The 27,721-nt window shown below is 33.3% G+C and overlaps 1 protein-coding gene and 1 long non-coding RNA gene across 2 annotated transcripts in view; one reads left to right on the top strand and one right to left on the bottom strand.

Moving 5' to 3' along the window:
* Window positions 1-4,923: 4,923 nt before the first annotated feature.
* Window positions 4,924-8,055, top strand: LOC131949440 (uncharacterized). Its single transcript, XR_009388164.1, has 3 exons — window positions 4,924-5,156; window positions 6,361-6,522; window positions 6,653-8,055. It is a non-coding gene; the product is annotated as an uncharacterized LOC131949440 (long non-coding RNA).
* A 5,293-nt stretch (window positions 8,056-13,348) lies between these two features.
* Window positions 13,349-27,721, bottom strand: part of LOC131949435 (tyrosine-protein kinase transmembrane receptor Ror) — a 36,489-nt gene continuing 22,116 nt past the window's right edge. Inside the window, exons 8-9 of the mRNA XM_059311344.1 lie at window positions 15,119-15,277; window positions 13,349-14,257 (exon numbers count right to left, since the gene is read on the bottom strand). Of these exons, the coding sequence (XP_059167327.1) occupies window positions 13,349-14,257; window positions 15,119-15,277 (1,068 nt within the window). The remainder of the gene's footprint in view (window positions 14,258-15,118; window positions 15,278-27,721) is intronic.

The following is a 27,721-nucleotide window of genomic DNA, read 5'->3' as shown; positions in this document are numbered from 1 at the left end:
GAATAACCGATGGTGAAATACATGGATCTCGGCTCATGCACACCGACGCCCCAGACAATAACGCCACTCAAAATACATGCAACTGTAAGAAAAGAGAAAATATGAAATGCATAATTTCAAGAACAAAATTAAGTAAATATCAAAGTTTGCTATTATTTTTTAATTTTACATATATATATATATATATATATATATATATATATATATATATATATATATATATATATATATATATATATATATATATATATATATATATATATATATATATATATATATATATATATATATATATATATATATATATATATATATATATATATATATATATATATATATATATATATATATATATTTATATATATTATATTATATTATATCTGCACTGGCCTCTTTTAAAAAGTTGCCTGTAAAGGATCATAACTTGTGTGTTTAGTAATCAGCATATGCCCGGCATTGTCCGGGCTTAGCAAATATGTTACTTTTCGAATTTATTATAACCACAACCAACCAAAACCAAAACACAAAAAAAAACCGCAAACATAACACAAAAGCAAACACAAACACAAATAAAAATAAATAAATCACAAAACCGACCACAAACGCAAAAGCAAACAGAACGCAAAGAAAAAACCCTAATCCAAACGCAAACCCAACGCAAACGCAAACACAAACACAACCACAAACGCAAACCCAAACCCAAAAAAAACAACAACACAAAAGCAAACAAAAAAGGATACGCAAACGCAAAGACAAATATAAAGAAACGCAGACCTAATCGCAAACAATAACCAAAAATAATGCAAATAAACGGATACCTAAACGCAAACAATAACTCAAAATCATTCAACTAAACGCAAACATAAAAACACACTTAAATGCAAACATAAACGCAAAAGGGTAACAGTATAGCCCGGGTGGCCAAATTGCACCATGCTGGTGCGCTGGCGGAACCGCCTGATTCAGCTTAGTAAACGTCTATAGCACCCTAACTTATTCATATTCTTTTGCACTCACTTAAACGAACGTAGGCGCCATAGCAAACAAAGGAAGGCCATGCGCGCCAAATAGCACCCTGTCGGGGCCACCGGGTATTGTTATTCTGCTACTCAATCTTTGAGCTGTACAAAACATGTGCAACATCCATAATTTATAAATGTTTTTTAAATTTGTTTGAATATAATTTGACCATGTAATCGGTATTGGCATGTGTTGACATTATGGTCAAGTTTGAAAAAAATCGGTTCGGTGTTGATGGGGGGGGGGGGGGATGTCAATCCCAAGTTAACAGCAAAGGCAAACAACTACGAAAGAGTAATATATATTTCTTAAATGCACGAAGTTTTCAAGATCAAATCTTCTTTCATTTACACCAAAAAAAAATTAAATAATAACAACCTACATGATAAAATAGCAGTTCACATAGAAATAAAATGGAATGGCACCACTGCCTGGTTCCCTCGTCGTTTATAAAACATATCAATTCCAAACGTTGCCATAGCAACAAAGCTGATCATGGCCATTGTTTCACAAGCTCTAGCACTGTCTGAAATAGTTGCATTGGAAAGCAGTCTATGAGTCATTTAAAAACTATTAAAAAAATAGAAATAAAAGAAATAAATTACAATTTTTTCTTGCCCCGTTGTCAGCTGGGCACAGGAACCCATCATTTTTCTCTACATATTTTGATATATTTTGCCTTGGTGTCACCCCCCTAAATGGTGTCACCCGGTGCGGTCCGCAGCCCCCCCCCCCCCTCGCTACGCCACTGAACATAGCATCTAGGAGAGAAAACCACGTTATTAGCTGGGGCGATAACCAATAAAGGAGGGGAAATTCCGATGTTACATGTGACAAAAACACAACTGATTAAAAACAAACTCGAAGATAAAAAGCAACTGCTTTGCATATTTGTTTAACTTACACAAATCCAAAGTAAATGATACTCATTCATTAAATATATCCACAAAGGTTGTAGATGGATTTTAGTAGATGGTATAACATCCTAAATTATCCATATAGTTTCTGCTGCAACAAATACATTATGCTTAGTGTAAGCCCTGCAAGGGGGGATAACTATTCTACTACCCTTCAGGGCTTATCTAAATAATCTGTCCGGGTCAGTGCAACCGTGGTGAAACACACGGTGGTTAAAACTTATCCTTAACCTTAGTCTAAATAAAAAACAAGATTTACTAAAAATAAAACAAAAACTTTAATAATATAATAAAATTTATTTAACAAAAATATGGAGCCAAAACTTATATAAAAACTAGGCAAAACAATTTTAAACAAAACACTCAAGACATACAAAACGAAAACAGACTTAATGGAACAAAACACCCAATTTTGGACCACCGTCACCCAGAGGCATAGCGATGGGGCGGCAGGGGGGTACATTTGTCTCCGGGCGCCGAGCTTAGGGGGCGCCAAAATGGGTGATAAAAACAAATTAAAATGTCATTTTAGCTGCGCTTTTGCATTATAAATAGTTTAAGGGGGGGGGGTGCAAATCGAAAGTTTTAGGGGGGGGGGGGGCAAATTAAAATTTGCTCCCGAAGAGGGCGCCAAAATGAAAGTTTGTCCCCGGGCACCGGGAAGGGTCGCTACGCCTCAGCCGTCACCACATAAATGTGACACAGATACACTTCAAAACACAGGCCTCAACATTACCGCAGAATCTCCCTCCTTGTCCACGAACTAAAAACCAATACTACGCACAAGGAAATAGTCCCTAATACAACAATAACTTACATTCAGGATATAAAGCAAAGTGGAGCCACACTCCAAAACTAAGTTTGCAAAAATAATAACATCAAAATATAAACAAGACACAATAACCAGGCTATAAACCATTTTAAAATAAAAATCATATCAGCGCCATAATAGCGGACTACTTAACTAAAAACCACAACAATCCTCAAACGAACACAAAGAGTGACATTCACCTTTTTGTAATAAAATAATAATTAAATAACTCCCCAGCCCCTTACATTAGTATATAAAAGCGTTTTTTTTTAAAGCAAGAGAAGTATTTTATGTTAGTAGAGTCAAGCTAAATATTGTAAATTATCTACTGCAGCTACTATTTAAAATTTGTGAGAGTTCAGACTCAACATATATGTGTAACGTCTTAAATAATGTGTATACACAACACACACATATTAATTCTCACCATTTGTTGATGGGTAAACTACGCACTCCACGTCGTTACACACCACCCATAGACCCAAGCTGCTGATCCTTCTACCGTCTTTGTTTATTACCGACCATTCTGGTGTGGCCAGCCCAGTGGCGTAGGCAGGGGGGGGGGGTTAGGGGGGGGGGTCATTACCCCCCCCATAGACCCCTCGGTATATATATAAAAAGTATGAGGGGGGTGCAAATCGAAAGTTTGAGGGGAGGGTGCTAATCGAAAGTTTGAGGGGGGGGGGGGGGGGGGTGGAAATCGAAAGTTCGTCCCCGGGTAAAAATTGGAACCCCCCCCCCCTTGAGACGATCCTGGCTACGCCACTGGGCCAGCCCCACAATGTATAGAACTACACCAACAAACAGAATAGAAACAGCCACGTTTCCTATACAGATTCCTGCAGGCAGGGCCATTTATTTACACCAGAGCTTGAGGAAATAAATTACTTGAAATAATTATATTTTGGCATGCTTCATGGTAATTATAGGTTTTAAATGGCAAGTTTATTGATTTAACAACCAATTTAAATTAAATAATTTCACAAGTTAATATTGGAAAACCAATTTACAATTACCTTATATCAGCTTATCATGATAGCATATAAAAGTCTCTTAATAAGAATAAAATTCCACATGTGTTTTATTTTTAATTCGTAATATGTTAATTTAAAATGTAACCAATATATGTAGCAGATTATAAAACGTAAAATTAATATATTTTTAAAGCACAATATAAACAAATCTTACATTAATAATAATAAAAATTACTGTTTTAAAAGTTTACCTGATCAACCAATTATTACTAATGTAGAATCACCATATAATTATAATTTACATAATTATCCATGAAAGTCACACATTTTATAAATATACACAAACCTCTTTTATAAAATTCTTAAATGATATACTACTTACGGAAAATCTGAACAAGCACTGAAGAAAAAAATAAAGTTATTATATCAACACTACTTGATCGGTATGTTTACGGTCTGTCGACGACCTCGCTTGTCGCATCCAATCGAAACGCTCCAAAAGGCAAGCTATAGAACAGTGCCCTAAATATACATATATATATTGTTGAAAGTTGAAACTAAATTTATGGTTGGCAACCAGTTTTTATTACTAAGTATTGCTTATTAAATGCTACACTTATTTTCGATCGACAATTGTAAAAAAAAAACGCTGTTATTAACTCTAATGACCTAATAAGTAACCAACACAGAACACAATATGAAGACATACGGGTAACGGTATTTGAATAGTTACTGATATACGTGTGAATATGGGTTTAGGCATAAGCAAGGGTAGCGGTTAGGGTTCATGTAGGGGACGCTATTGTTTTTTTTTATCTTGGCTTCGGTTATGAGCGTGGGCTTATACTAAAATTAAAACAAAATGCTTCTAAGTAGAGAAAAAAGATGGCGCAAGTGTGAAGTATAACGTCTTATTTACTTGCAGTTGATGTAACTGATAGTAGATACATCCAGTGTTGGTTAAGGGGATGGAGTGTAAAAGCTAATAAACGTGACTTCGTTTTTGGACATTTCCAAATGCACGTTTGACGCAAGAAGTTACTTTTTTTGATTGTTAATTTTTAAACTTTAATACTTGCATTTTAAAAACACTATCACATTTTAATAAATATATACGAATGACTTTATCAATATTTGTAATACTAATTTAAAGTTGTACACATGACAAAATATATTTAGCGAGTTGCGCAGCTTGCGCCGTGACCTTTGTTGCCATGGTAATCATGGCTGTACCTTGAACCTAAATTCCATGTTTCCGGTTGCCCATTGGTAATTAAGGCCATGTCGCTTAAGGCGAAACCACAGCACACCTGATCTACGCATGACACAGTGCGCATCTTTGTTTTAACCTCAAGAGGATTTAGATTCAAAACCTATTTTAATTTTTGGATCTCGTTTATTATCTTACAGAGGAGCAATGTGCTGAAATATAAGGTAAGAATCTATAAATAATAAGGTACTTAATATTTACATTGACATGCCCAAATGTTGACTAGACTAATAATTGGGTCTTCTAAAATTAACCTATATTTTAAAATTACGATTTCAATGGTCCGCAAGCCTAGGAAGGCTCACCGCGATAGAGCCTTAATTTCGCGCCAAATTTCCTGTGATTCTTACATTATTAAAATATCGCATTACTTGATTACTATTAATATACTATAGGCCTACTAATAATTAATAATTTAGTTTAAGTAGCCTACATTACATTTACTAAATTATTACGGTTGATTAGGACAATTAGGTCTAGATCTAGACTTTACATTAATTTAATTTTAAGATTTTTACACAAGTTGACTTAAATCTAGATTTCTAGATCTAGACTCTAGAAAATTTAGACTCTAGATCTAGTATAGTAGTAAATAGGCCTAAAATAGATCTAGATCTAGATATTATTAATAAGATAGATAGCCTAATAGATTCTGGATTTAGAAAAACGAATCCAGATTACTAGCTCTATTGATCTATAGTAACTAGATCTAGATCTAGTCTAGATCAGATTAGATTTAGAATAGATCTAGATCTAGATCTAGTAAAAAATAATCTAGCTTTAGGCCTAGATCTAGTTTAATTCTAGATCTAATTTAATCTATAGGCTAATACTAATAGGGCCTACACTAATCTAGATTCTAGTAAGAAATAAAAGGTGCTAGTTAATTTTGATATAGATCTAGATTCTAGATTTAGATCTAGAATCTAGATAAGTTAATTAATTATATAATTATATAAGTGTTCATCTAATTCTGCATTAAGTATTAAGTAGGACTAGGCCTATATCAATTCATTAATTAGCCTATTTATTTTAATTCAGTACATTTGGTAGATGAACACAATCATTTAATCATTATGTTTGATTAGGTCATACAAGTACTAGATCTAGATTCTAGATCTTGTAAAAATAGTGAGACATTGTTAAATGGTTAAGAATAGATATAGACTAGTGCAGGTATAATTCTCCATCAAGTAGGCCTATATATTTAAATTAATGTAGGCCTATGTATATATCCATAATTACTAATTAGGCCTATTAAGGACAATTTTAGTACTTGATAATTTTATTAATATTAATTTAATTCTAGACTTGTGTGCCTAGAACTTGGGTCAGTTTGTTTTCTTTGTACATCTTATTTGCTTATAGGCAAGACCAACAAGGTGTAAGAAGGATTGCTAATGTAATCAGAAACTTGATGGCTGAGATAAAGCGGCTGAGGAGAACAGGCTTGTGACTGGGAATAGGTTGGTGGAACTTGTGTACAGCCCTTTCTATGTTCAACCCATGTCTCAGGTGGAAGTACATTCAGTAAGTATGGAGACTGACTTTATTTCTAATGTTTATATTTATTTTATATAGTTTGCAATATGTTGTGCTAGATATATATTTTGTGAAATGGTCTGCTAAATTCTAATTCCATTTGCCCTTCTCTTTTCAGGTACAGTTTTCATGGAGATCCAGCTTTATTCAAGGCTCATCTTAAAGAGGATGATGTGGCTGCTGGGACATAACTAAAATCTACATTCAACTGCTTGCAGATCTCAAGAAGCCTGGGGTTCTCATGCAGCGCTGCAAGCACTCAGGCTGATTGGGAAGTTAATTTCTGGTCGTTTGATAAAGCTCATTTACAAGAACGCAATGTGGCGATCAAATGTACTCTGTTTCTTAAAGTCATGGAAGCGTTGTTGACTTCTATTGAGCCTTTCTTGGTGCGACAGCTGGAGAGGTATCTGATGGGAAATCTGATTGGTGGCCAGTTGACTCATAAGTGGGAGCAAGGTGATCAGGGTGTGTCGCAATACAGTGGAAGGACTATTAAAAGACTGCCAGCAACAAAACAAAAGTCAGCTCTTTACACCATAAGCTACTGGGCAGAGGATGAGGATAATGCTGAGGATTTCAGTCATCGGGCAGAATCACTGGTGGTTGACTTTATAGGAATCTTTTTTTTCTTTCTGAATAATAGCTAAACAGAATTTCAGAGTACTTCTTTCATTTTTAGTATAAAAATGAACTTTATTTTTTAAACATTAGTGTTTTTGTAAATTGTTACTGAAAAAATGATTGCTCTGAATTGTAAACTTATTTTGAAAACTAATACTAACAATGTTTATAATTAAGTTTAGTTTTCATAGTGTAAAAAAAATTACATTTTAAACTAATTTTTCAGGGTAATTGACATCAGCTAGATAATCCTAGAATCAGTAGTTAATGTGCTTCAAAAATGCTGGTCCAAACTAATTTATCACACAAGTACTAACGCTTTTTAAAATATATATTTTTTCCTCAGATGTGCTAATTGTATCTAAAGATTAATTATAATTGATACTTTAGAAAATTGTTTTAACACTAAAGAGACTAAAGTGGTCCAAGAAATTTTTCGTCACCTATTTTTTTCCAGCATACATTCAATGAATGGTTAGATTTACTAGTAATTATACTTTAAACCAATATTTTAATGTTTATTCCTTGATAATTGATACTATTTTTCTTCTTAAGAGATCGTAATGAGACGAGGCTGATTTCTTGTACTGTAGATTTGTTTCTTCACACTAATTATGATTATGTAACTGTTTTACAGTACTGTGATGGTCGTAGATTATACAAGGGCTAAATTTAGGTTGTCACTATGTAGTTTATTTCTTTGCTCTGATAAACATATTTTTAAATTATTGCAAAAAATCTTTTTTTTTACTTTGCCATTCTCCTAAATGTTTCTATTTTATTAGATAAAATTAAAATTCATGTGGTAATCTGATTACTGTATTTTAATACTGTGTTTCTCACATTCTAATAATTTACATTGCATAGTTTAGTAGTAATAAACACTGGTACACACTTTGACAGCTGTTTTATTTTATTTTGTTCTATAATTTTATTATGGCCTCCTGATATAGACACTGAATATCAAGTAAGGGGGGGGGGGCTGAGAAAGTAACGTAAAGGCAACCAGTTGCTACTTCCATTTATCATGTAGTGTATGTAGGTCTACTCTACTTCATCTACCCAAGTAATATCGTTCATTACAATTAGATATAAAGAACTTGTGCAGTAATATGTGCTTATGCATTTCTATTATATAATAATAGTAGTAACAGTATTAAATATTAATAAATCGATTCACAATAACTAGATCTAGTTTATTTTAAACCTAGATCTACAATTTTTTTTTACACGGAGTAATAAGTCAATAATAATATATGAATGGCATTAAATTACTCATTCAAATCACATCCAGTCCAGTATAACTTAGACTTTAAGCTTGATTATAATTTTTTAGTTTTAAAAAAAATGCGAATCCCGGATGATGCAATAAAATTATAATTTTTTAATGTTTCGAAAAATGCGAATCCGTAATGATGCAATGAAAAAACCATCGGTGCCAACTTTTTTGCTTATGTAACATTGACTTGAATGACGAAGGTCTAAGCTGTTTTAGCCACGCCCACAAATTTTTAAAAGGCCATATCTTAGCTCCTAATTAAGCTAGAGACACAAAATTGGTATCAATGTGTAGGGAAAAAAATCCTGTTTTATTGTAGTATAATTTTACTTGAAATTAGTGGAGTTTGAAAAATACGAGCAACAGCCTAATATATTCGGCTAAAAACGGTATACATTTCTTAAACGTTCTCCTTATGTTGATAGCAGAAGTAGATTGTAAAAGGGAGATAACTACTAATACATCAAATGTTTGTTTCTTTTTACGATAGCAACCCATGTTATAGGGCTAGTAAGTAGGTCTCTAACTTATAGTTTCCATACTTGCCAGCTAGTATTTTTCAAACTGAACTTTTTTTTTATTGAACAGTAAAAAAGTAGAAAAATATGTCCGCTATTATTAAGTTATTTAAAATCGTAAACAAAGATGACGATAGATTGCGTGATGTAGGCCAGTATAAAGAAAAAATTAGCTTGTGTTAAACTGTGATTTTGTTTTTTAAAGAAGCGTACAGTTTTGTATTATTTATGCGAATTTGAAATTTTTCCTCAACGTAAATACTATATTAATGCAATATTATTAATAGCCTAGGCGTACCTTAATTAATATGATTCAATAACTAGTAAAAAAATAATGTTGTATATTGGGTACACTTGGCATTTTAAAATCTTAAAGCGAGACCTAGAAACAAAAACCACCATGTTTTTTTTATTATCAATGGAATTTATGTTCACAACAAGTAATTTAGTTCGACATTTTTTATCCCTCCCTGGAGAATTTGAATTTTAAGTGAGGGAGATGAGACTTAAAAGGCCAATGGCGAAACAAACGATGTTTCTCTTCTCTTCTATTTTAGTTTTTTAAAAAGACAAAACATTATGATGTTTCGATTTGGTTTTTCTCTCTCTCTTCCCCCGCCTCTCCACACTGGTTTCAACCCATACTTTTATTTTATTTATTTTTTAAAAATAATTTTTTATTTCTTTTATGTATGTAAACGTTATGGTATTTCTATACTGACACAATAACATTAGAGCTCACAATAGAAATAGAACTTGACACTCTATAGGCTACTCAATTTAGCGTTACATTTTTTTTTTGAAAAAGGTAGATGAAACAACAATGACAACGAAAAGGGAAACAAAATGAGTGATGTTTATTTTAGAGAATCTAACGACAAAACTGCAAATTGTTCTATTGTTATTTATTTGAAGAATGAATTGCTCTAATATTTTTTTTAAATACATAATTAACGCTCAATTTTTCTCTGATTTGATTTTTGGTATATGGTTTCCAATTTTTAAATATGCCTAAATTATTTATTTTATCTTATGTAGAGTCACTTTATCCTTGTCCATGTTTAATTACTAACAATTATGGGTTTTTTAATTTCCTATAACTGCATCTATTTGTTACTAAATATCTTCACATTTAGAAAATATTATGTGGTGTGTGTTAAATTATGTCCTTTGTTGATATTTTTATGAAAATTTACCTTTTCTTAACCCATGACTCCACGGGACAGAACAAACGGCGTTTACTTGTTTCTGTGACGTCGGCATGTGAAGGGTAAGTGTGGTTAGCCGCCTTTACGTTTACTACGGTAAGTTAGGTACCCATCAGAGCTACGTCGACTAAGCGACGCCCTACGTCCCAAGTCCAGTATCCTAACTCTGAATATTCGCAATAGAAGTCGTAAACATTTATTGAACGGTTATGTTTATAAGCCTAAGCGGTAGAGCGCTGGGCTGCTAACCAAAAAGTTTGGAGTTCGAATCCGGGTCCAAGTCAGTAGAACGTCCCTGAGCCAACCCAGCTCTGGTGGGTACCTAGCTAATGTTAGGGAAAGTAAAGCGACTTGGCAACATGCTGACCATACTATCCCTTCATATGCCGAGGTCAAGAAACATGTGAACTCTATTTCATCTGCCCAATGGATCGTTAGGTCTAATATGGATTCTTTACTTTTACTTTGATGTTTATATTGTGTCTCATTTGTATAGATCAATATCTAATTAAAAAATATAAATACAATATATAAAATACACTGGAAAATTTATTCTAAAAGAAATGACATTCTTTTTAAATTAAATAATTTATATTATTTTCAGTTAAGTAAACCTAAAAATTCATTAAACACTGCAACATCTGTTTGATTTGTTCAAAATAAAACACAATTCTTTTAGTTAAAGTAAGTTTATTTACATATTATGTTACAAAAATAAATAATAAAATTAAGTAACCGACTAATAAAACGATAACATATTTTTACTTATCACAGTTTTTTTTTCTACGTTTTAAAGCCATTAACAGTACTTGCTAATCTAACGTAACCTCCAACAAAAATTCAACATCAGTATAAAGAAGATCATGTAGAATTAAAGAGCAAAGCATATTAATATAACATTTTATGTTAATTGCTTCTTATTGTTTATTTACATTTGCTTGTAAGTTTTGTAAGTTTTGTTTCTTGAAGGAAGAACTATTTACTGAAGAGGTTGTAATTTTATATTAGTTGAAGGGTACAAAAATTGTAACACGGTGTAACTTTTTTTAATCAACACATTCTTTGATATATTAAAAAAAATAGCATTTAGCTGATGCGATTTATATAATACAAATAATTAACATAATACATTGAGCTTGATTTTAAAAATAATGTAACTAATTAACAATAGAATGTTGGTTTCTACTAATGAGCAATATACGATTGAAAGAATAAATAGGGTATTTAACTCTTGTTTAACTAATTATGTACATTTTTCTCAGTTATCGAACTTGACATGTAGCAGCTTGATAAACACATAGACTACGCAATCGAACGTCCACTTTCATACACATTAATATATTAAAAAATAAATAACATATATTCAATCACAAATGGTAAAATTAAAACATATTAGACCTGATGGTCAATAGGCCAGGTAAAGTAGAGTTCATGTGGTTTTGTAATCTCATTAGAATAGGGATTAAGTGGTCAGCGGTGTTGTCAGTCACTGGTATTCGCCTGGCCTAGTGTCAGTTGTATGAGGGAGCTGGATGGGCCATTTTGTACAACAAGTGCTATGTTGTGTACACACTATAACCTCAAACCATAGTGTACATTATGTTAATGAACACAAATGTGTACATTGTCAGATGACATAATTTTTTTCACAAAGTCACTTGACACCTTTATGTAAACAGTTTTGTGTATATGTACACGTTGTCGTTTGAGACAAATATGTAGCCCCCCGCCCACACACACATTGCCGTTTGACATCAGTATGTACACACTGCCGTAGGGCACCGTTATGTACACATTATTACTATATGTACACATTGTAAGTAGTTATGAGCCGGCTTTGTGCTCAAACCCCATAATGTAAATATTACAATATGTGAAACAAAAATATTGTAATAAAACAATATAGAAATGAACAGTTCTGATTTTTTTTTCTTAGACCATTAGTGGCCCCTACCGCCGTTTCCCTCCCTGACAACTACCCTTTACCAATACAACTTCCGGATTTAAATTAGTAAAAACAAGACTAATTAGCAACTACCTAACGAGGTCAAGGCTCGGTGATTCTATTATCTGATAAGAAATAACAGTACCGCTTTAATCACTTCTTCCGTAGAAGATTTTGTAAAATACCAAATATGTAAAGTTAGGTAACAATTTTTTAAAAAATAATAGACATGAATCAATGTAAATCTAGAGGTTTACAATTTGTACAAATTAAAAATTATTTGTTATTGTTTAAAGATGAGCTGCTTTTTTATACATTTTTAAACACATTATAAAACACAATTATTTACTTGAACTGGTGCTCCGCAATCGCAAGCATCTGATGAGTATAAATTGTCGACTTTCTGGAAATCCTTATCATCACTTTTTGGTTGTGATTATATTTGTTAAGCTACATCTCACAAGCTAGAAAATTAGGGTGTATTTTTTGTTTTTGTTGTTGCAGTACATAAGAATAAGAAGATTGCATGGCTATTGATCTCTTAGAAGAACCGACGGCCTGGTAATTACTTGGTACACATGAGAACTAGATGTGTTCAGGGAATTTAACATACACAGTCATTTCGTGTTCGGCAACTAAACTATTATTTGATTATGCTATACCACTGGCCACACAGATTTATACATGACGTATATCATTAAATTATTACTGACCACAAAGACATTTGATCATTTGTTTACTGAACACAAAAATAAACATATTATACTTGGCGTATTCACTTATAATAACTGACCACAAGGAAAGACATATCAATTACATATGATGTGTAATTTTATAAGCAGCAATTGTACAAAGACTCAAAATTCGCGCATACAAATATTATTTTTCTATATCAAAAAGCATTAATACAATGTAGACATTAAATAACTATTGTCGTATTTCAAAATACAAAATTAAAATAAATCTATTTACTTTTATTGCATTATTATTCTTGTACAATCAAGATTTTCTTAACACAGTAATTTTTCATCTTGATACACATAAAATTAATTCTTCGCCGTGTGATTTAACCGTCTCTCATTATTCACCATAAACGTACACGTTAGTGAATATTTTAAATTAATTTTAACATATATTGAAAATAAATATTTTTAAAAGTTATAACTTGATTGAAAAGTTTAGTTATCAAGAGTGTATTGTTTTTTTTTCATAAATCAAGGAAAAAATTCATATTTCCTGACTAAGCAAACAATGTGTGTTGCGCTGAATTAGTCTCACTATAGTTCGCCACTGATAATTTTGTATCCGAACTTATTGAATGTCCTGTTGTATCGTCAGGATCTACCACACTGGCGGAGCTAGCCAACACAGGAGAAGGTAACACTAGATCAGGACCAATGGCACTTGAAGGAACATGGTCAGTTCCAGACACCTCACATGCGTTCAATGAGTTCTGGTTCAAATCCGAACGCGCGGGCGAAGCAGCAGACGACATGCTGGTTCCGTCTACGGCGATGACGTCATCGAAGTTCAGCGTGGAATACATCACAGGCGTTTGATTGGCCGGGGCGTGAGTTCTCTCTTCCGGGCAGAACTGGCTGAAGTATTCTTCCGAGTCGTTTTGGGAGATGACGGAGGGGAGGGAGAATGACGACCCGACTGAGATGAAAGAGGAGTCCTCTCTGGTGCTACCTCGACTCGTGACGCTGCTGGCGTTGCCCAGTCCTGGACGTAGCTCCCAGTACTTCACCTGGTCCGTGTCCTCGCATGACGTCACACCTGACGTCACGGTCTCCATGCTACTTCTGTGATCCTCCGAACCGGTCTCGGTGTTTCCGAGACTTTGATAAAAAGTCTCAGCCGTGTCCGGTTTTAATTCGATAGCATTCTCCAAATTCACGCTTGGTTTTATTCTACCTATCTTCACCCCAGCCGGATTTGAACTTATAACCGTTTGCTGGGGAGATTGCTGGGAGATGGCCGGACGGTTTAGCCGGTTCCGGTAGTCCGTTAGGTATTTGACGAGCCGGTCGAAGGCGATCCGCTGACGTGGGTCCCGCTTCCAGCAGCCGAGCATAACGTGGTAGACCGTGGACGGGCAGTCTTCCGGTCTCTGAAGCAGGATGCCCTGGTCCAGGAGGTGAATGACCTGACGAAGATAAAGACAGACACTCTAGCGATCGTAGGGGGGGGGGAGTAAAGGACATAACCCCCACCCCAGAGGCGTAGCAACCATTCCCGGCGCCCGGGGACAAACTTTCAATTTTGCGCCCCACTCAGGAACAACCTTTCAATTTTTAATTTGCACTCCCCCCTTCAAACTTTTACTTTGCACCCCCCCCCCTCAAACTTTCAATTTGCACCCTCATCAAACTTTCAATTGGCACCCCCCCCCCCCATATATTTTTTTTATATTTATAATGCAAAACTGCAGCTAAAATGAGATTTTAATTTGTTTTTACAACCCATTTTGACGCCCGTAAGGTCGGCGCCCGTGGACATAAGTTTTTCTAATCCTGATTCTATTCCTACACTCTGAACTTATTTATAACTTTGTACCTATTGCTATTTATTTTCTATAATATAACGTAAAGGATAAATCAGACATTTTTTTTGGGTGGGAGGGGTATGCCTTACTGCAGAAGTTTTGGACTGAGTAATAATCAGGAGGTAACTGAAAGAAGGGAACAGGAATTGAAGTGGGAGATTGAATTGATCGAGATAAAGGATTGGTTATAACGGGAAGGCATGGGAGGTGGGGGCGAGAAGGAGTCAACATTTTTGCATCAACAACGATTCCATGATCTATGGGAAAAGGGCTATGGGATAGATTAGAACGCCAAGTCCCAGAAAAATAACTACATGAGTGTGTAAGCTATTCAAACCTCTGACCAGTTGGTTCGATTGAACGTTTACAAAAACCAAAGTTGTAAAAGAGAGTGGATATTTACATCACTACACACACCGTGACCAACATTCCCCCCCCCCCCTATGTGCGCATATCACTCACCTCCTCATTGCTGTGCCCGTAGTACGGCTGTTTCCCGAAGCTAAAGATCTCCCACAACACAACGCCGTACGCCCAAATGTCAGACTCGCATGTGAACCTCCCGTACTTGATGGCCTCTGGTGACATCCAGCGAACTGGCAGCATCCTCGAGCCTCCGATCTAAGGGAATAGGATCAATTCTTTTTGTGATGGAATAGGATCAATTCTTTTTGTGATGGAATAGGATCAATTCTTTTTGTGATGGAATAGGATCAATTCTTTTTGTGATGGAATAGGATCAATTCTTTTTGTGATGGAATAGGATCAGTTCTTTTTGTGATGGAATAGGATCAATTCTTCTTGTGATGGAATAGGATCAATTCTTTTTGTGATGGAATAGGATCAATTCTTTTTGTGATGGAATAGGATCAATTCTTTTTGTGATGGAATAGGATCAATTCTTTTTGTGATGGAATAGGATCAATTCTTTTTGTGATGGAATAGGATCAATTCTTTTTGTGAGGGAATAGGATCAATTCTTTTTGTGATGGAATAGGATCAATTCTTTTTGTGAGGGAATAGGATCAATTCTTTTTGTGATGGAATAGGATCAATTCTTTTTGTGATGGAATAAGGGAATAGGATCAATTCTTTTTGTGATGGAATAGGATCAATTCTTTTTGTGATGGAATAGGATCAATTCTTTTTGTGATGGAATAGGATCAATTCTTTTTGTGATGGAATAGGATCAATTCTTTTTGTGATGGAATAGGATCAATTCTTTTTGTGATGGAATAGGATCAATTCTTTTTGTGAGGGAATAGGATCAATTCTTTTTGTGAGGGAATAGGATCAATTCTTTTTGTGATGGAATAGGATCAATTCTTTTTGTGATGGAATAGGATCAATTCTTTTTGTGATGGAATAGGATCAATTCTTTTTGTGATGGAATAGGATCAATTCTTTTTGTGATGGAATAGGATCAGTTCTTTTTGTGATGGAATAGGATCAATTCTTTTTGTGATGGAATAGGATCAATTCTTTTTGTGATGGAATAGGATCAGTTCTTTTTGTGAGGGAATAGGATCAATTCTTTTTGTGATGGAATAGGATCAATTCTTTTTGTGATGGAATAGGATCAGTTCTTTTTGTGATGGAATAGGATCAATTCTTTTTGTGATGGAATAGGATCAGTTCTTTTTGTGATGGAATAGGATCAATTCTTTTTGTGATGGAATAGGATCAATTCTTTTTGTGAGGGAATAGGATCAGTTCTTTTTGTGAGGGAATAGGATCAATTCTTTTTGTGAGGGAATAGGATCAATTCTTTTTGTGATGGAATAGGATCAATTCTTTTTGTGATGGAATAGGATCAATTCTTTTTGTGATGGAATAGGATCAATTCTTTTTGTGATGGAATAGGATCAATTCTTTTTGTGATGAAATAGGATCAATTCTTTTTGTGATGGAATAGGATCAATTCTTTTTGTGAGGGAATAGGATCAATTCTTTTTGTGAGGGAATAGGATCAATTCTTTTTGTGATGGAATAGGATCAATTCTTTTTGTGATGGAATAGGATCAATTCTTTTTGTGATGGAATAGGATCAATTCTTTTTGTGATGGAATAGGATCAATTCTTTTTGTGATGGAATAGGATCAGTTCTTTTTGTGATGGAATAGGATCAATTCTTTTTGTGATGGAATAGGATCAATTCTTTTTGTGATGGAATAGGATCAGTTCTTTTTGTGAGGGAATAGGATCAATTCTTTTTGTGATGGAATAGGATCAATTCTTTTTGTGATGGAATAGGATCAATTCTTTTTGTGATGGAATAGGATCAATTCTTTTTGTGAGGGAATAGGATCAGTTCTTTTTGTGAGGGAATAGGATCAATTCTTTTTGTGAGGGAATAGGATCAATTCTTTTTGTGATGGAGTAGGATCAATTCTTTTTGTGATGGAATAGGATCAATTCTTTTTGTGATGGAATAGGATCAATTCTTTTTGTGATGGAATAGGATCAATTCTTTTTGTGATGGAATAGGATCAATTCTTTTTGTGATGGAATAGGATCAGTTCTTTTTGTGAGGGAATAGGATCAATTCTTTTTGTGATGGAATAGGATCAATTCTTTTTGTGATGGAATAGGATCAATTCTTTTTGTGATGGAATAGGATCAATTCTTTTTGTGAGGGAATAGGATCAGTTCTTTTTGTGAGGGAATAGGATCAATTCTTTTTGTGAGGGAATAGGATCAATTCTTTTTGTGATGGAATAGGATCAATTCTTTTTGTGATGGAATAGGATCAATTCTTTTTGTGATGGAATAGGATCAATTCTTTTTGTGATGGAATAGGATCAGTTCTTTTTGTGAGGGAATAGGATCAATTCTTTTTGTGATGAAATAGGATCAATTCTTTTTCTGATGGAATAGGATCAATTCTTTTTGTGATGGAATAGGATCAATTCTTTTTGTGAGGGAATAGGATCAGTTCTTTTTGTGAGGGAATAGGATCAGTTCTTTTTGTGAGGGAATAGGATCAATTCTTTTTGTGATGGAATAGGATCAATTCTTTTTGTGAGGGAATAGGATCAGTTCTTTTTGTGAGGGAATAGGATCAATTCTTTTTGTGATGGAATAGGATCAATTCTTTTTGTGATGGAATAGGATCAATTCTTTTTGTGAGGGAATAGGATCAATTCTTTTTGTGATGGAATAGGATCAATTCTTTTTGTGAGGGAATAGGATCAATTCTTTTTGTGATGGAATAGGATCAATTCTTTTTGTGATGGAATAAGGGAATAGGATCAATTCTTTTTGTGATGGAATAGGATCAATTCTTTTTGTGATGGAATAGGATCAATTCTTTTTGTGATGGAATAGGATCAATTCTTTTTGTGATGGAATAGGATCAATTCTTTTTGTGATGGAATAGGATCAATTCTTTTTGTGATGGAATAGGATCAATTCTTTTTGTGATGGAATAGGATCAATTCTTTTTGTGAGGGAATAGGATCAATTCTTTTTGTGAGGGAATAGGATCAATTCTTTTTGTGATGGAATAGGATCAATTCTTTTTGTGATGGAATAGGATCAATTCTTTTTGTGATGGAATAGGATCAATTCTTTTTGTGATGGAATAGGATCAATTCTTTTTGTGATGGAATAGGATCAGTTCTTTTTGTGATGGAATAGGATTAATTCTTTTTGTGATGGAATAGGATCAATTCTTTTTGTGATGGAATAGGATCAGTTCTTTTTGTGAGGGAATAGGATCAATTCTTTTTGTGATGGAATAGGATCAATTCTTTTTGTGATGGAATAGGATCAATTCTTTTTGTGATGGAATAGGATCAATTCTTTTTGTGAGGGAATAGGATCAGTTCTTTTTGTGAGGGAATAGGATCAATTCTTTTTGTGAGGGAATAGGATCAATTCTTTTTGTGATGGAATAGGATCAATTCTTTTTGTGATGGAATAGGATCAATTCTTTTTGTGATGGAATAGGATCAATTCTTTTTGTGATGGAATAGGATCAATTCTTTTTGTGATGGAATAGGATCAATTCTTTTTGTGATGGAATAGGATCAATTCTTTTTGTGAGGGAATAGGATCAATTCTTTTTGTGAGGGAATAGGATCAATTCTTTTTGTGATGGAATAGGATCAATTCTTTTTGTGATGGAATAGGATCAATTCTTTTTGTGATGGAATAGGATCAATTCTTTTTGTGATGGAATAGGATCAATTCTTTGTGTGATGGAATAGGATCAGTTCTTTTTGTGATGGAATAGGATCAATTCTTTTTGTGATGGAATAGGATCAATTCTTTTTGTGATGGAATAGGATCAGTTCTTTTTGTGAGGGAATAGGATCAATTCTTTTTGTGATGGAATAGTATCAATTATTTTTGTGATGGAATAGGATCAATTCTTTTTGTGATGGAATAGGATCAATTCTTTTTGTGAGGGAATAGGATCAGTTCTTTTTGTGAGGGAATAGGATCAATTCTTTTTGTGAGGGAATAGGATCAATTCTTTTTGTGATGGAATAGGATCAATTCTTTTTGTGATGGAATAGGATCAATTCTTTTTGTGATGGAATAGGATCAATTCTTTTTGTGATGGAATAGGATCAATTCTTTTTGTGATGGAATAGGATCAATTCTTTTTGTGATGGAATAGGATCAGTTCTTTTTGTGAGGGAATAGGATCAATTCTTTTTGTGATGGAATAGGATCAATTCTTTTTGTGATGGAATAGGATCAATTCTTTTTGTGATGGAATAGGATCAATTCTTTTTGTGAGGGAATAGGATCAGTTCTTTTTGTGAGGGAATAGGATCAATTCTTTTTGTGAGGGAATAGGATCAATTCTTTTTGTGATGGAATAGGATCAATTCTTTTTGTGATGGAATAGGATCAATTCTTTTTGTGATGGAATAGGATCAATTCTTTTTGTGATGGAATAGGATCAGTTCTTTTTGTGAGGGAATAGGATCAATTCTTTTTGTGATGGAATAGGATCAATTCTTTTTGTGAGGGAATAGGATCAGTTCTTTTTGTGAGGGAATAGGATCAGTTCTTTTTGTGATGGAATAGGATCAGTTCTTTTTGTGATGGAATAGGATCAATTCTTTTTGTGATGGAATAGGATCAATTCTTTTTGTGATGGAATAGGATCAATTCTTTTTGTGATGGAATAGGATCAATTCTTTTTGTGATGGAATAGGATCAGTTCTTTTTGTGATGGAATAGGATCAATTCTTTTTGTGATGGAATAGGATCAGTTCTTTTTTTGATGGAATAGGATCAGTTCTTTTTGTGATGGAATAGGATCAATTATTTTTGTGATGGAATAGAATCAGTTCTTTTTGTGATGGAATAGGATCAGTTCTTTTTGTGATGGAATAGGATCAATTATTTTTGTGAGGGAATAGGATCAGTTCTTTTTGTGAGGGAATAGGATCAGTTCTTTTTGTGAGGGAATAGGATCAATTATTTTTGTGATGGAATAGGATCAATTCTTTTTGTGAGGGAATAGGATCAGTTCTTTTTGTGAGGGAATAGGATCAATTCTTTTTGTGATGGAATAGGATCAATTCTTTTTGTGATGGAATAGGATCAATTCTTTTTGTGAGGGAATAGGATCAGTTCTTTTTGTGAGGGAATAGGATCAATTCTTTTTGTGATGGAATAGGATCAATTCTTTTTGTGAGGGAATAGGATCAGTTCTTTTTGTGAGGGAATAGGATCAGTTCTTTTTGTGATGGAATAGGATCAGTTCTTTTTGTGATGGAATAGGATCAATTCTTTTTGTGATGGAATAGGATCAATTCTTTTTGTGATGGAATAGGATCAATTCTTTTTGTGATGGAATAGGATCAATTCTTTTTGTGATGGAATAGGATCAGTTCTTTTTGTGATGGAATAGGATCAATTCTTTTTGTGATGGAATAGGATCAGTTCTTTTTGTGATGGAATAGGATCAGTTCTTTTTGTGATGGAATAGGATCAATTCTTTTTGTGATGGAATAGGATCAGTTCTTTTTGTGATGGAATAGGATCAGTTCTTTTTGTGATGGAATAGGATCAATTTTTTTGTGATGGAATAGGATCAGTTCTTTTTGTGATGGAATAGGATCAGTTCTTTTTGTGATGGAATAGGATCAATTCTTTTTGTGATGGAATAGGATCAGTTCTTTTTGTGATGGAATAGGATCAATTCTTTTTGTGATGGAATAGGATCAATTCTTTTTGTGATGGAATAGGATCAGTTCTTTTTGTGATGGAATAGGATCAATTATTTTTGTGATGGAATAGGATCAGTTCTTTTTGTGATGGAATAGGATCAATTCTTTTTGTGATGGAATAGGATCAATTCTTTTTGTGATGGAATAGTATCAGTTCTTTTTGTGATGGAATAGGATCAGTTCTTTTTGTGATGGAATAGGATCAATTCTTTTTGTGATGGAATAGGATCAGTTCTTTTTGTGATGGAATAGGATCAATTCTTTTTGTGATGGAATAGGATCAGTTCTTTTTGTGATGGAATAGGATCAATTCTTTTTGTGATGGAATAGGATCAGTTCTTTTTGTGATGGAATAGGATCAATTCTTTTTGTGATGGAATAGGACCAATTCTTTTTGTGATGGAATAGGATCAATTCTTTTTGTGATGGAATAGGATCAATTCTTTTTGTGATGGAATAGGATCAGTTCTTTTTGTGAGGGAATAGGATCAATTCTTTTTGTGAGGGAATAGGATCAGTTCTTTTTGTGATGGAATAAGGGAATAGGATCAGTTCTTTTTGTGATGGAATAGGATCAGTTCTTTTTGTGATGGAATAGGATCAATTCTTTTTGTGATGGAATAGGATCAATTCTTTTTGTGATGGAATAGGATCAATTCTTTTTGTGATGGAATAGGATCAATTCTTTTTGTGATGGAATAGGATCAGTTCTTTTTGTGAGGGAATAGGATCAATTCTTTTTGTGAGGGAATAGGATCAGTTCTTTTTGTGATGGAATAAGGGAATAGGATCAGTTCTTTTTGTGATGGAATAGGATCAGTTCTTTTTGTGATGGAATAGGATCAGTTCTTTTTGTGATGGAATAGGATCAGTTCTTTTTGTGATGGAATAGGATCAGTTCTTTTTGTGATGGAATAGGATCAGTTCTTTTTGTGATGGAATAGGATCAGTTCTTTTTGTGATGGAATAGGATCAGTTCTTTTTGTGATGGAATAGGATCAGTTCTTTTTGTGATGGAATAGGATCAGTTCTTTTTGTGATGGAATAGGATCAGTTCTTTTTGTGATGGAATAGGATCAGTTCTTTTTGTGATGGAATAGGATCAATTCTTTTTGTGAGGGAATAGGATCAATTCTTTTTGTGATGGAATAGGATCAATTCTTTTTGTGAGGGAATAGGATCAGTTCTTTTTGTGAGGGAATAGGATCAATTCTTTTTGTGATGGAATAGGATCAATTCTTTTTGTGAGGGAATAGGATCAGTTCTTTTTGTGAGGGAATAGGATCAGTTCTTTTTGTGATGGAATAGGATCAGTTCTTTTTGTGATGGAATAGGATCAATTCTTTTTGTAATGGAATAGGATCAATTCTTTTTGTGATGGAATAGGATCAATTCTTTTTGTGATGGAATAGGATCAATTCTTTTTGTGATGGAATAGGATCAGTTCTTTTTGTGATGGAATAGGATCAATTCTTTTTGTGATGGAATAGGATCAGTTCTTTTTGTGATGGAATAGGATCAGTTCTTTTTGTGATGGAATAGGATCAATTATTTTTGTGATGGAATAGGATCAGTTCTTTTTGTGATGGAATAGGATCAGTTCTTTTTGTGATGGAATAGGATCAATTATTTTTGTGATGGAATAGGATCAGTTCTTTTTGTGATGGAATAGGATCAGTTCTTTTTGTGATGGAATAGGATCAATTCTTTTTGTGATGGAATAGGATCAATTCTTTTTGTGATGGAATAGGATCAATTCTTTTTGTGATGGAATAGGATCAATTCTTTTTGTGATGGAATAGGATCAGTTCTTTTTGTGATGGAATAGGATCAATTATTTTTGTGATGGAATAGGATCAGTTCTTTTTGTGATGGAATAGGATCAATTCTTTTTGTGATGGAATAGGATCAATTATTTTTGTGATGGAATAGGATCAGTTCTTTTTGTGATGGAATAGGATCAGTTCTTTTTGTGATGGAATAGGATCAATTCTTTTTGTGATGGAATAGGATCAGTTCTTTTTGTGATGGAATAGGATCAATTCTTTTTGTGATGGAATAGGATCAGTTCTTTTTGTGATGGAATAGGATCAATTCTTTTTGTGATGGAATAGGATCAGTTCTTTTTGTGATGGAATAGGATCAATTCTTTTTGTGATGGAATAGGACCAATTCTTTTTGTGATGGAATAGGATCAATTCTTTTTGTGATGGAATAGGATCAATTCTTTTTGTGATGGAATAGGATCAGTTCTTTTTGTGAGGGAATAGGATCAGTTCTTTTTGTGATGGAATAAGGGAATAGGATCAGTTCTTTTTGTGATGGAATAGGATCAGTTCTTTTTGTGATGGAATAGGATCAATTCTTTTAGTGATGGAATAGGATCAATTCTTTTTGTGATGGAATAGGATCAATTCTTTTTGTGATGGAATAGGATCAATTCTTTTTGTGATGGAATAGGATCAGTTCTTTTTGTGAGGGAATAGGATCAATTCTTTTTGTGAGGGAATAGGATCAGTTCTTTTTGTGATGGAATAAGGGAATAGGATCAGTTCTTTTTGTGATGGAATAGGATCAGTTCTTTTTGTGATGGAATAGGATCAGTTCTTTTTGTGATGGAATAGGATCAGTTCTTTTTGTGATGGAATAGGATCAGTTCTTTTTGTGATGGAATAGGATCAGTTCTTTTTGTGATGGAATAGGATCAGTTCTTTTTGTGATGGAATAGGATCAGTTCTTTTTGTGATGGAATAGGATCAGTTCTTTTTGTGATGGAATAGGATCAGTTCTTTTTGTGATGGAATAGGATCAGTTCTTTTTGTGATGGAATAGGATCAGTTCTTTTTGTGATGGAATAGGATCAATTCTTTTTGTGAGGTAATAGGATCAATTACTTTTGTGATGGAATAGGATCAGTTCTTTTTGTGATGGAATAGGATCAATTATTTTTGTGATGGAATAGGATCAATTCTTTTTGTGAGGAAATAGGATAAGTTCTTTTTGTGATGGAATAGGATCAATTATTTTTGTGATGGAATAGGATCAATTCTTTTTGTGAGGGAATAGGATCAATTATTTATGTGATGGAATAGGATCAGTTCTTTTTGTGATGGAATAGGATCAATTATTTTTGTGATGGAATAGGATCAATTCTTTTTGTGAGGGAATAGGATCAATTCTTTTTGTGATGGAATAGGATCAGTTCTTTTTGTGAGGGAATAGGATCAATTCTTTTTGTGATGGAATAGGATCAATTCTTTTTGTGATGGAATAGGATCAATTCTTTTTGTGATGGAATAGGATCAATTCTTTTTGTGAGGGAATAGGATCAATTCTTTTTGTGATGGAATAGGATCAATTCTTTTTGTGATGGAATAGGATCAATTCTTTTTGTGATGGAATAGGATCAATTCTTTTTGTGAGGGAATAGGATCAATTCTTTTTGTGATGGAATAGGATCAGTTCTTTTTGTGATGGAATAGGATCAGTTCTTTTTGTGATGGAATAGGATCAATTCTTTTTGTGATGGAATAGGATCAATTCTTTTTGTGAGGGAATAGGATCAATTATTTTTGTGATGGAATAGGATCAGTTCTTTTTGTGATGGAATAGGATCAATTATTTTTGTGATGGAATAGGATCAATTCTTTTTGTGAGGAAATAGGATAAGTTCTTTTTGTGATGGAATAGGATCAATTATTTTTGTGATGGAATAGGATCAATTCTTTTTGTGAGGGAATAGGATCAATTATTTTTGTGATGGAATAGGATCATTTTTTTTGTGATGGAATAGGATCAATTCTTTTTGTGATGGAATAGGATCAATTCTTTTTGTGAGGGAATAGGATCAATTCTTTTTGTGATGGAATAGGATCAGTTCTTTTTGTGAGGGAATAGGATCAATTCTTTTTGTGATGGAATAGGATCAATTCTTTTTGTGATGGAATAGGATCAATTCTTTTTGTGATGGAATAGGATCAATTCTTTTTGTGAGGGAATAGAATCAATTCTTTTTGTGATGGAATAGGATCAATTCTTTTTGTGATGGAATAGGATCAATTCTTTTTGTGATGGAATAGGATCAATTCTTTTTGTGAGGGAATAGGATCAATTCTTTTTGTGATGGAATAGGATCAGTTCTTTTTGTGAGGGAATAGGATCAATTCTTTTTGTGATGGAATAGGATCAATTCTTTTTGTGATGGAATAGGATCAATTCTTTTTGTGATGGAATAGGATCAATTCTTTTTGTGAGGGAATAGGATCAATTCTTTTTGTGATGGAATAGGATCAATTCTTTTTGTGATGGAATAGGATCAATTCTTTTTGTGATGGAATAGGATCAATTCTTTTTGTGATGGAATAAGGGAATAGGATCAATTATTTTTGTGATGGAATAGGATCAATTATTTTTGTGATGGAATAGGATCAATTCTTTTTGTGATGGAATAGGATCAATTCTTTTTGTGATGGAATAGGATCAATTCTTTTTGTGAGGGAATAGGATCAATTCTTTTTGTGATGGAATAGGATCAATTCTTTTTGTGAGGGAATAGGATAAGTTCTTTTTGTGATGGAATATGATCAATTCTTTTTGTGATGGAATAGGATCAATTCTTTTTGTGATGGAATAGGATCAATTCTTTTTGTGAGGGAATAGGATCAATTCTTTTTGTGATGGAATAGGATCAGTTCTTTTTGTGATGGAATAGGATCAATTCTTTTTGTGATGGAATAGGATCAATTCTTTTTGTGATGGAATAGGATCAATTCTTTTTGTGATGGAATAGGATCAATTCTTTTTGTGAGGGAATAGGATCAATTCTTTTTGTGATGGAATAGGATCAATTGTTTTTGTGATGGAATAGGATCAATTCTTTTTGTGATGGAATAGGATCAATTCTTTTTGTGATGGAATAAGGGAATAGGATCAATTATTTTTGTGATGGAATAGGATCAATTATTTTTGTGATGGAATAGGATCAATTCTTTTTGTGATGGAATAGGATCAATTCTTTTTGTGATGGAATAGGATCAATTCTTTTTGTGAGGGAATAGGATCAATTCTTTTTGTGATGGAATAGGATCAATTCTTTTTGTGAGCGAATAGGATAAGTTCTTTTTGTGATGGAATATGATCAATTCTTTTTGTGATGGAATAAGGGAATATGATCAATTATTTTTGTGATAGAATAAGGGAATAGGATCAATTCTTTTTGTGATGGAATAAGGGAATAGGATCAATTCTTTTTGTGATGGAATAGGATCAGTTCTTTTTGTTATGAAATAGGATCAATTCTTTTTGTGATGGAATAGGATCAATTCTTTTTGTTATGAAATAGGATCAATTCTTTTTGTTATGAAATAGGATCAATTCTTTTTGTGATGGAATAGGATCAATTCTTTTTGTGATGGAATAGGATCAGTTCTTTTTGTTATGAAATAGGATCAATTCTTTTTGTGATGGAATAGGATCAATTCTTTTTGTTATGAAATAGGATCAATTCTTTTTGTTATGAAATAGGATCAATTCTTTTTGTGATGGAATAGGATCAATTCTTTTTGTGATGGAATAGGATCAGTTCTTTTTGTGAGGGAATAGGATCAATTCTTTTTGTGATGGAATAGGATCAGTTCTTTTTGTGAGGGAATAGGATCAATTCTTTTTGTGATGGAATAGGATCAGTTCTTTTTGTGAGGGAATAGGATCAATTCTTTTTGTGATGGAATAAGGGAATAGGATCAATTCTTATTGTGATGGAATAAGGGAATAGGATCAATTCTTTTTGTGATGGAATAAGGGAATAGGATCAATTCTTATTGTGATGGAATAAGGGAATAGGATCAATTCTTTTTGTGATGGAATAAGGGAATAGAATCAATTCTTATTGTGATGGAATAAGGGAATAGGATCAATTCTTATTGTGATGGAATAAGGGAATAGGATCAATTCTTATTGTGATGGAATAAGGGAATAGGATCAATTCTTTTTGTGATGGAATAAGGGAATAGGATCAATTCTTATTGTGATGGAATAAGGGAATAGGATCAAGTATTTTTGTGATGGAATAAGGGAATAGGATCAATTCTTTTTGTGATGGAATAGGATCAATTCTTTTTGTGATGGAATAGGATCAATTCTTTTTGTGATGGAATAAGGGAATAGGATCAATTCTTTTTGTGAGGGAATAGGATCAGTTCTTTTTGTGAGGGAATAGGATCAATTCTTTTTGTTATGAAATAGGATCAATTCTATTTGTGATGGAATAGGATCAATTCTTTTTGTTATGAAATAGGATCAATTCTTTTTGTGATGGAATAGGATCAATTCTTTTTGTGAGGGAATAGGATCAATTCTTTTTGTTATGAAATAGGATCAATTCTTTTTGTGATGGAATAGGATCAATTCTTTTTGTTATGAAATAGGATCAATTCTTTTTGTGATGGAATAGGATCAATTCTTTTTGTGATGGAATAGGTTAAATTCTTTTTGTGATGGAATAGGATCAGTTCTTTTTTTGATGGAATAGGATCAATTCTTTTTGTGATAGAATAGGATCAGTTCTTTTTGTGAGGGAATAGGATCAATTCTTTTTGTGATGGAATAAGGGAATAGGATCAATTCTTATTGTGATGGAATATGATCAATTATTTTTGTGATGGAATAAGGGAATAGGATCAATTCTTTTTGTAATGGAATAAGGGAGTAGGATCAATTCTTTTTTTGAGGGAATAGGATCAATTCTTTTTGTGATGGAATAGGATCAATTCTTATTGTGATGAAATAAGGGAATAGGATCAATTATTTTTGTGATGGAATAAGGGAATAGTATCAATTCTTTTTGTAATGGAATAAGGGAATAGGATCAATT

The sequence above is a fragment of the Physella acuta genome, unplaced genomic scaffold (genome assembly GCF_028476545.2).
Source record: "Physella acuta isolate Inbredline_101_S28 unplaced genomic scaffold, ASM2847654v3 ptg000697l, whole genome shotgun sequence".
Classification (NCBI taxonomy): domain Eukaryota; kingdom Metazoa; phylum Mollusca; class Gastropoda; family Physidae; genus Physella; species Physella acuta.
This window is presented reverse-complemented; position numbering and strand designations above follow the sequence as displayed.